Source organism: Nothoprocta perdicaria, unplaced genomic scaffold (genome assembly GCF_003342845.1).
Source record: "Nothoprocta perdicaria isolate Ctin4 unplaced genomic scaffold, notPer1 scaffold_477, whole genome shotgun sequence".
Classification (NCBI taxonomy): Eukaryota; Metazoa; Chordata; class Aves; order Tinamiformes; family Tinamidae; genus Nothoprocta; species Nothoprocta perdicaria.
In genome coordinates, this window is record NW_020455729.1 from 53,310 (window position 1) to 64,201 (window position 10,892).

The 10,892-nt window shown below is 38.1% G+C and overlaps 1 protein-coding gene across 3 annotated transcripts in view; it reads left to right on the forward strand.

The window, feature by feature from the left end:
• The window catches only part of GOLGB1 (golgin B1), a 42,316-nt gene that overhangs the window by 12,938 nt on the left and 18,486 nt on the right, over nucleotides 1-10,892 (forward strand). For 2 of the 3 annotated variants that reach the window (XM_026047101.1, XM_026047103.1), the window contains 6 exons: nucleotides 1,547-1,958; nucleotides 3,114-3,205; nucleotides 3,493-3,589; nucleotides 6,756-6,829; nucleotides 9,162-9,255; nucleotides 10,383-10,447. In XM_026047101.1, the coding sequence (XP_025902886.1) occupies nucleotides 1,547-1,958; nucleotides 3,114-3,205; nucleotides 3,493-3,589; nucleotides 6,756-6,829; nucleotides 9,162-9,255; nucleotides 10,383-10,447 (834 nt within the window). The remainder of the gene's footprint in view (nucleotides 1-1,546; nucleotides 1,959-3,113; nucleotides 3,206-3,492; nucleotides 3,590-6,755; nucleotides 6,830-9,161; nucleotides 9,256-10,382; nucleotides 10,448-10,892) is intronic. The other variant, XM_026047102.1, reaches the window with a different exon arrangement.

Below are 10,892 nucleotides of genomic sequence, written 5' to 3' on the forward strand. Positions count from 1 at the left end.
CTTGTGTTTTTTCTTTTTCTTTTTTTTTTTTTAATGTGCTTTTTCTTTCAGAACATAATAGATCCATGTCCAGGTTTGTTTGTCAGGCTTTGAAAGACTTGACAGTACTTATAATGAATGAAGTCACATTCATTTCCTATCTTAAAGAATTGGAGATGTACAGAAAGAAACTGATTTCTGGCCAAACTCCTGCAAACTACTTTCATATCTATGAAATGAACCAGTTTTACTTTTTTTTTTTTAAGAGTTTCAACACAGGGAACAGAGAAGCATATATTTTTTGTGGACTCTTGATAATATGATAGTATTTCATTATGGTCATTATTATAAAACTTTCAGAAAATGTCATTTAGTGGACAGTGTTTAATTTTCAGGAGGCCAAAGCTGAATTTTGTTCTTTTCCTGTATATTTTTTTGGAGAGTTATGAATTCTTTTTTAATAGCTTTTTGTGGTCAAAATTTGGAGCTTATTTTTGATAGCTGTCTTCCTGACCCTAGTGACAGAGTAAGACTAGGTTACAGTGTGGGCCCCAAGTGAGCTGCTCCCTGTAAGAGGGTCCATGCTGGGTTAGGTCTGAGTTTCATGTTACTTGATTCTTTTTTTCCAGCAATACTAATGAATCCTGTCTTGCCTCAAACAAGTACTGGGAGAAAATATATCCCATCTGGACTCACAGAACTCCCCCTGAGCATCTCTCCTGCAAGTCTCCCCAGTTTCTCCAGATACCATGTTAGTAGACTACACAATATTCACCCAGTCCAGTGCTGAACTTCCCTTTGGAAGCTTTCTTGCACTGTTATGCATTTATTTTTGTGTCCCAGCCAAACACAGTGGTGGGATCTTTCACTATCGGGAAGAAGTGAGGAACCCCAGTGAGTCAACTTCTGCTCAGTGTTAAATGGAGTGGGAGCATGAGTATCCTCATGGCTCTTTCGATTCCCCTGTGCTCTTGATTTCCCTTATGCTTGTTCAGTGGTCAGAACTTAGAACAAAAAAACACTGAGTCCATGGGGTTGAATCCTCTGCTGTAGCTCCAGTCTCTCTCAAAGAGATTCTGTCTGCTCGCTCTTATTTACGGCCTCCTTCACAGAGTAATGGGAGCAAATCCTCCTCAACCTCTCCTGATCCCAGCCAGGCTGGCTATCCACAGCTTCAGGAGAAGGAAGCTTGATAAGGGGAATTCTGACAACTGCAGGGTCTGTTTTTGTTCCCTGGTTGTCTTGCACCTCTGGTTATTGTTCCTTTCCTTTTGGGTTTCACAAGAACTCATGGCTACTGTTCTCTTTTCCTTCCTTCTGTTCTGTGCTCTAAACTAAGATTTCTCTTTTCCTTAATCACAATGACAATTCTTGTTTCTCCCAACATTGTTCCTTTCAAATTGCAAATAACAGAACAATTTCTCATTAATTGGGATTTTTGCCACATTTATCTCCTCCTTTCTACTACTCAGATACTTGAAAAGACAATTTTAAGATACGATTCATACATACTGCTTAGTGCTGTTAGTGCTCAATGAGACAAGCTCATTTCTGTATCCTTCTACAGGCATTCCTAGAACAGTGCCAGAAGATGGAAGTGGAGCTAAACTCCGTGAAGGACATGCTAAATGCAGAGCGACAAGAATTTCAGAACCTCAAGGAGAAGATGGAGTTGGAACTAGCTGAGAGGAAATTGACCTCCCATCGCTTGCAGGATGAGGTACAGGAGCTCTCAGGAGAACTGGAACAGGCGAGAAGAGTGCATGCTGAATTAGAAGTGAAATACAGAGATCTAGAGCAGAAACAGAGACTGGAAATAGAAGAGAGAAACGTGCAGATCACTTGTCTTCAGGTGGCTGAGCAGGAGCTGCAGTCCAGCCGTGCTGCACTTGTGGCTGAAAATGATCAGCTGAAACAAGATGTTGACCGGTTGCTGGTGCTGTCTGCTGAGAACTGTGCTACAATACAGAAATTGCAAGGTGAGTAAGCACAGGCGTTGTAACAGGTCAGATTTACTGGGGTGTAACTGTAGCCAAAGGATCACTGGGTTGGTTTCTGCTTGGCTTTTTTTTTATATTAAAAAAAAAAAAAAAAAAAAAAAAAAAAAAACTTTTGCTATAACACTTCCTAATCATGTAGCAACGGTAAGAGTGTTCTTTTGTTTTTGTTCCTGGTCTCATGTACTGCATCATGCTAAAGCCCTCTCTGGTGCTATTGTACCCTTCTATCTGACTATGGCTAAAGCCAGGAAAAAGATCCTATGGGTCTGGCAACAGATCTGTTTTCCTTGTGTATTGACCCAGTTTATTAGCTAGGGGGCTTGTGGATTTCCTGAGCCATCTGTATGAATTTTAAAATGAATTTTAATATGAATTATGAAAATGAGTAAGTGAATTTAAAATGAATTATAATATCTTTTTTTGCCTGTTTCTTTTCCTTCTTCTATGGGCTTACATAAGCTTTTTCAGTTGTGTTGTATTTTGTGGCAAGAGGATCTGAATCTTAACTACTTAACAGCTTTTGATTTGAGGCTTTTTCCTGCAGGCTTATTTTATAGCAAGAGACAATGTGTAGTAATCATACTTAACATGAAACTTTAACATCTCTTCTACTATTAAAAAAAAAAAAAAAAAAAAAAAAAAAAAGGCATATTCAATCTACCAATCTCTCTTCTTGTAATGGCTTCCATGTGCTAGTAACACTGCAATAGCTGCATTTTTTCCAGTGGTCTTATTCTTGTGTAATTTGGTATACAGCTCTCAAAAGTTGTTTCCCGGTTGGAAAAATGAGATGTTAGAACTGTAAACGCAGAGAGGCGTTATCTACAAACTCCCAAAGGTGAAGATGTTAATTCTTAATTTTTTGAATGACTCTTCTACTGAAGCTTTAGAACCAAGGGAGGCAAGCTGTTTATACTGTTTTCTCTGTAAATTTATACTGAGTTAGAACTAATAACATTGTCCTTGCCTAAAGCTGCTATTTCATATAGATATTCTTCTAGATACTTAAAGGACCCAAAATTGAAATGAAGACTGAGATAAAGGTTTTCATATGCTAGTATGCATATATATTTGAGCTGGTACATTTCAGTGGAAAAGGTAAGAACATATTTTTAACTCTCTCTTCTCTTCTAGATGAATTGATGCAAAAATCTGAGGAATTTGTCTGCTGTCAGAAGGAGCTAAAAGCCCAGCCAGCGGTGCAGGTCCCTGAGTTGAAGAAACAGGTATGGTATCAGAATTTCCTAAAACTTTTTGATATGTTGAGGGAGGAGCTGAAAAGAAATGAAATGTCTTGAAATCCTTTCTTTGAACTGGTTGAGAAAAGCTATTTCAGATTCTCTCAGTGTATTTTGAATCTTGGGCAGATATGCTGTAACACTGGAAGCCTAAGAAGAAATAGGAGTCAAATTGAGTAATTTAGAAGTTTCCAATTGATTTGTTTAAAAGACTATTTTTTATGTAAATAAGTATGTCAAATTATCTTCCTACTTGCCATTCTATTTTTAAACAGGATGAAACCAACTTACAGGATAAAATGATAGATCAGAAAGAGGAGGTTGGGACTTCACTTCTACCCACAGAAACCTTGGAAAGTCAAAAATCTGAAGGTAGTATAGCTATCCTTCTTTTCTATTTTTAGGTAGTAAATATATCCATAGTTACTGGATCATTGCACATTCCTTGTCAGGAATTTCAAATATATTCTCTAATTCTTTCTGGTAGTTAAAAGGAGAATTTAAAGGAAAAAGGAATTATTCAAAAGTCTGGGTTGTGCATCAGAAGTTTACCTGCATAGTGTTAGCTTGGGATGTTAAGCAATGGTTGGTGTTTTGGGATTCGGAATTGGTGGGTAGTGTTTGTCATTGGCTACTCAGCGTACGTGTTTTGTATTTCTGCTCTTATAGACCTATGACAATGGGGGCAAAGAATATGGAGGAGTCAGGAAAATAAATAAGACAAAGGCGGGCATGGTAATATTATGTGATTGATTGACCTTTTTTGATAAACAGGGTGTTTACATTTTTTTGGTTTAATTCTGTTAATAAAATTATGCCTCAGGCTCGTAAGGATAAATACTATATTTCAAGACAGTGTACACTTGTGCCTTCTTTTGGTTTTGCATGTTTAGGAATGTAGACCCTTAGAAGTACTAATGTTGACAGAATGGTGAGTAGTATAGAAATATGAGTTCCAGCAGTTTTTGATTTTAAGGAAAGAAAGGATTGACAACTAGAGATGCTGCACCCCACAAGTTACTGATAACTAACAGTCTGTCTAAACTTTCTGTGGTTCACATAATAGAACAAAAACTTGCTGCAAAAACACAGTAGGATATGAATCAGTACCAGAAAACCATTATCATAGAAGGCAGAGTGTTTCCCAGATGTTACAATTCACAAATACTATTCATATGAACATCCTCAAGATTACACACTGCTTTTCAACTTGGCAAATATAGTTTTGCAGAGAAAAATCTGTATAGAAAAAATATGTAAAGGGGGGACAATAGAAAACCGTGTTTAGTATGTTAATGCTGTGTAAAATCTGTCCAGTGTTTAGAGTTGGAAAGTATAAAGAGCCATGCCCCTAACAGAAGTGCTTAACTTGGCCCTGAATTTGAGTTTTGTATATGTATTAATATACACTGATAGCTATATATTTACAAAAATGGGGCTTTTTTAATGAGTCTAAGTTGATGCTGATGGGAAAGAAAAAAATATTGTGTAAGTTGTTTTACTGGCTCTTATACCAAACTGTTGAGGTAACAACTTTAGAATTGAAAAGAAATTAATTGAACAGAATTGCAGAATAATTTAGGTCTCTAGTTCAACCTGCTCAAAGCAGGATCAGTTGTGAGATCAGACCATGTTAATCTAGTCTAGTACTGAAAACCCCCAGGACTGACTCTACAGCCTCCATGGGTAGCTTGTTCTGATGCTTGACTGTACTCATGATTTTTTTTTTTCTTTACGTGTAAAGAGGATGGTGCCAAACTTATTAGTGGTGGCCAGTGATAGGACAAGGGGTTATGGGTACAAATTAAAACCCAGGCAGTTCCCTGTCCACGTGAGGAAAAACTTTGGTGTGAGGGTGTCAGAGCCCTGGCACAGGCTGCCCAGGGAGGCTGTGGAGTCTTCTCTGAAGGTCTGCAAAACCCGCCTGGATGTGACCAAGTGCCCCATGCCCTGGTGTCCCTGCTGGAGCAGGGGCTTGGACTAGATGATCTCCAGGGGTCCTTTCCAACCTCAACCATTCTGGGATTCTATGAAATATGGTAGCAGCCTTGTGAGGACATTGGACAGCATTCTCTGAATCCCTTGAATGGAGGGTACCCCATCTGTTCCCATGATTTTTTATTAGTTAAGTAATTCCTGACTCAGTCCTCATCCACTGCTGGTGGTCAGTCTCTAGGTCAAACACTGTCTCTAAGCGCAGTCTTGGAAAACCTCATTAGGAAGTACAGAGTCACATAAAGTATTGAACCTCAATCTTTTCTGCATCTTCTGTCAAAAATCACATTTCATTCAGTGGCACTCACACATTTTCCTTGCTCAGGCTTCTATTACTAACATAGTGGTAGAAACTCTTCTTGTTGCCCTTGACATCCCTTGTAAGCCCTAGCTGAGTTCTGGCTTTTCTAACAGTGTCTATCAGTGGTGTTAGGTTTGGGGGACTTTTTTGTTGTTTTTTCCTTTGTAGGCTGTCCCTTTTCCAATTTCTTGCATAGACCTTTTTCCTTTTTTTCTTTTTTTTTATTCATCAGAACTCTGGGATGGGTTCCCTGCTTAGCTAAACAAACCTCCTGCTGTGGCTTGTTTTCCTCAGTTTAGTGATGATTTACTTTTGTGCTTAGGGTGTGCTCTGCTTGCATACCTGCCAGCTTTCTCCAGCTCTTCTGCTCTTTAGAGCTTGTCTCCCAGGGGATTCCACCTAGCAGTTCCCTGAATAAGGTGAAATTTTCTCTCCTGCTGTTCGGCACTTTTACCTTGCTCCATATAGGATTTTTCAGGGTCACAGAAATCAAGGCTGCACATACCCAACCAGTTTATTCTGCTGATCCAGCAGTGTCACCCTTGGTGCATCTAGTACCATATCAAGAATTTATTCCTGACAATTTCCAGATATTTGCATTTCTTGCATTCTGCCATATTAATCTTAAAGGAAATGTCAAGGAGATTAAATTGTGCCATAAGCTTATAAAAGTCAGGGTCTGTCACACAGATTTCAAGTTTTTTAAAGAAAGATACTTACTGGCGATTAGTCAGCATGGTAATGGAAAAGCAATGTATCTCATTTCCCAGATAGTAACTCTAATAGAATGTATTGCTAAAGGTACACATTTAAAAATAGATCATGATTGAGGTGACATCTGTTGGTATCAAGTACAAATGGAATTCTATTTCCTATAGTAATCAAGAAGCAAATTGACTGAAATTACTCCTTTCAGACATCAAAGTCTAGATGTGGCGCAGGACATACTTTGTGCTTCTTAAAAACTGAAGATCTATCAGTTGTCCTTTAACTTCAGTCTGAGTAAAAACAATTGTTTAGTCATGAAGATGCTTCAGCTGTTTTTTGTTTTGGTGTTTTGACTCTTGGAGAAAATGACTGAATGAACATATTCAAAGGCAGTGTTTTCTTCTCTACGTATATTTACTGATAACTGTATACTCTGTTCTCTAAAGTTCCTAGAAGAGAATTCAGTTCTCTCTCAGTCCATGTTTTAATTTTTGAAGAAATCCTTTCACATTTATGCATTTTTGAATGTTTCAGAGATACTGCGCTCGCAACTTGTTCTCCTGGAGCCTCAGCAGGAAACTGTGGTTGTTGTAGAAAACTCAAAAGAGGTAATGAATAATTAAGCAGCTGAAATGAGCCAAAACTAAAACAGGTCAAGGACTAGCCTTAAAACTGCTAAGCTCTTGTGGACTTTTTTAACAATCCTCTTTGGAAGGTTATTATTAACTGGATTAATGGTGAAAGACAGAAATAGCCTGCAAATACTGCTTGTAGTATGTTCTTAGCAGACTATTTTCCTTTGTTGCTTATGTGGAATTCTTGCCCTTCATCTACCCAACATTCTACCCACATTCACCCTATTCATTTCTCTTGTAAATTATTTCTTCAGCAATTTCTAAGGCAAGGCTCAGGAAAGATGACCGCAAAGCCTTGGCAGTCATTATAGGATGCCTTTCAAATGCTCCTCATGCCCACTGCCCTCATGGGAAAACGTGTAGACTATTTGGAGGAAGCTGAGTCCTCTTCATCAAGCAGGAGACAAATATAGGCTCTTGCATAACTATGAATAGCTGCGGGTTCAACTTCCGTGTAGTGTGTAGATGTTACGAATGCAGATTTAGGCACCTGTTGCTTTGCTGCTTGTTCAGCTGGCAGGGAGATTGAGAACCATTGCCTCTGCATCTATACTAAGAATTTGTTGCAAAATTGTTCTTTAGCTTACGGCAAAGCCTAGCTTCTGCCCAGACTTCTCTATTTCAGCCTGCCAGCAGAGGAAAGAGGATGAGGCAGTGTTTGGTTCTTACTCTTATTGATTCCTTGGTTCGCCATTTATTTTAAAATGAGAGTGGGGAATGATACATAATAATGTGCCCAAAACAGTTTTCTTAAGTCTTTATTAATGCTAAGTCATTATAGCAAAGGCTGAAGCCTGGGATTTGTGGTAAAGATGGAGAATACGTTTTGAATTAGTTCAATTTGTTACACTCCTGCTGCCTGCAGTGGAAGTGTAAGCTTGTGGATCAGCTGCTAAATACATGTGCATGCACGCAGCCATGCGTGCGTGTACGAACTCTTTTCAAGGACAGGTATAAGCCTCTGAGCTATTGTCTACAGCCCCTGTATAGACCCTATATAGACAGGCAATGGAGAGGAACAGGAGCTTTAGCGTGTTATTGACCAAAGTAGGTGTTTAAAATGGGTTAAGGAATCCAAACGTAGAAGCATATCACTTCATTATTAAAAAAAAAAAAAAATCCAAATAAATTACCTGTATGGGAACACTTACATTTAGACAAGTAAGCATTGCTGCCTGTGCATCTAACCTTAGTAAGTAGTAAGCAATGCTTAAAAGTAAATAGTAAGCAGTTCTTAAAAGTAAATAGTAAGCAATGCTGCTTGTGCATTTATTTAGGTCAAGATATGTATGAATACCAACCCAATACAGGGTTTATTTGAGTGGATCCTATTAATCTTATATGAGCACTTGTAGCTTGTTAAGGCAAAAGAAGTCTAAAACTTGGGGCTGGAGACTGTTTCTGTGCGGTTAGATGACCTGCCACCTAACCTAACCTTGTGGTCTGTGCTTCTATCCATGTAGTGGCAGCACACATTAGTTCTATTCACTTAATCTTATTTTAATTCTCTCCACTGTTGGACAGATTTTTTTTTTTTTTTACTTTTGGCCTGGGGTTAACTTTCTTTAAAGATTCTTTACTCTTAGTTGTGACTCATTTTTCCTTTATACTCAGTTCAAACCCTTTCTTGCAGAAGTGGTAGTAATGGTAGTTTTTTGCTTTAGTAACAAGACAGTGCCTTTGGGTAGCTGGTCTTAGATTCTGCAGATCCTTACAGTACATGTTAACTTGGATTTTTTTAGGATGAAAAATCTAGGAGATGAAGACTTATTTCTTTCATAGATGTCATCAGCAAACCAATTTTCTAGGTTTTATTCAACATTTTTTTCCCCTTCTGTGTCTGATAGTAGTAGAAGATATATAACAGTTAGTGCATATGTTCTCTTTCTTCTGTTTTTGTTTTATGAAGCCTTAGTTGGCTTGCCTACAGGGAGTTGCAGGTTCTTCAGCTGCTGAAGCAGGGAAGCATGTGATGATGCACACTAGGTAGGCTAGTTCAGTGAGAGGTTATGAAGCTGTAGCTAGACCCTTTGAAACAGTGGAGATGAACAATAAACATCTTCATGTGAGAAGGAAGTTACTGGAATGATTGCCTTCCTTGATATCCTGCAAGTAAACTGATCTGAGATCTGTCTTAATCTCTTTGTTAATATAATAACCTAACTTTTTATATTTTCATTGGGTGTTAAAGTAGGACCTTAAGTAGGGAGTTCGAGTTTTTACTCGGAGTTTACCAAGGTCTTCTAATAGTTGTCTTCTAATGCAAAGATCACGTCTTAAAGCTAAGTGTGTTTTCTTCAACCAGCAGACTCAGAATGCTGGATCTGAGGTGAAATTGCAAGACTTCCAGACTTCGGAATATTCAGCCTCTTCTCTAGACTGCCTTTCTGCATCTAGAGGTAAGGGCTCAGAATGAAGCATATTAACCATGAAATTGGGGGAGTTTGAGAACCTTCAGAGAAGTATCTGAGGTGAATATGTGAATTTGGAAAGGGAAGCATTGAGGTCAGAAACCAAAGACATGGGAGGTAGCAAACATGTTCATCAGATAGAAGAGTATATTCTAATGTGTGGTAGTGAAGGATATATCAGAAGCAGTTCCTGAGATAAGAGGAGACAAATTTGAAGGAGAGAGTGTTTGTAGGTGCAGAGGCTGATGTGTAATACACAGAAGAAAATTAGAATAACATGAAGAATTGTTCTGTTCCTCTTGGCAAGCAAGTAAGATTTGAAGCCTCTGGAGCGGGAGGGAGGAAGAAGAGGAGGAAAAAAAAAAAAAAAAAAAAAGACAAATTGGCTGGGTTGCAAAGTCAGCCTTTTGAAAATAAGTGCCATATTTAACTGCTCTGATCTCAGTCTTCTTGCATTCCATGAAGAGATGAACACTTGTTTAATTACTTGAATGCTTATGCTATTCCTATTACAAATGAGCAAAAGCTGTGATTAAGTATTTAACTATAAACTCTAGTGTTTCCTAACACTTAAGAGCTTAACTATGCAACCTTGATTTTTTTGTATTTCTTTATAATTTTCTAAAAGGTAGAAAATGTTTGCGGGTTTTTTGTTTTTTTTTTTTTCCGTGACAGTTATAGCTTCTCCAGTTCATCTTGTGTCACCTGTGGGTTTTGAGCATCAGTCTTTTGTCAGTGCAACAGAGTTAGTTGTTAGTTCTCAGAGGGGGAAAAAAAAATTATTTTCTTACAGAAGAAGTAGAACTAAAGGTGCATATGCTCAATTCTGCTTGTTTTGAAAGGGATAAGTATCTTAGTTTTCTTATCTCTTTGCTCCTTTGTGGGAGTTTGATATAGTATAGACTTAGGTGAGGCCAACATGCAGTAGATGGAGAAAACTTCTGTGTTTACAGAGATATAGGCATGCTTTGGCCCGATATGTAAACTCAAACGCTTGATTTTGTGTATTTTCCCCTTTGGAGAAGCTCCAGTCCTGTATGTTGTCTTTTCTCTTGCTTATGGACTTTGTGTGAATAGTTTATGTTGATAGTGACAAGTGTGCGTTTTATCACTAGGTGTGTCGGGAGAGCCAGTGAATTCTGAAGCGCCAAAGCCTATGGATGACGCTTTGCTCCCTGAGGTACAAATTTGGTCCAGTATTTGTTTTCTTGCTATATCCACAGATGTATGCAATATTGAAACTTTCATTAGAAAGCCCAAATAAGTCTATTAACATCCCATAATTTAAAATGACTTTCAGCACTGAGATATGCTCTTTAACAGTTCATCATAATTTGGTTCTGCTCTTCAACACCTTTTGCAACACAAAGAGCTGACTTACTGTTAAGCTGTTGATCCATGGTGTCTTTTCATGTGTATTTGGGATGTGGGAAAAACCTTAGGACTGACACTTGGAAAAAGCCAAGCACTTCAGCTATTTTGTCTGGTCTTCTCACTTTAGAGTCAGACTGGAATGTGGGCTTTTACATTCTAAATTAAACACATAAAATAGCATAAAAAAACTTTTTATTTCAGAGACTATGGATAGGAAGCTAGGAAAATGTGGCTGGAAAAGTACAGTAGAA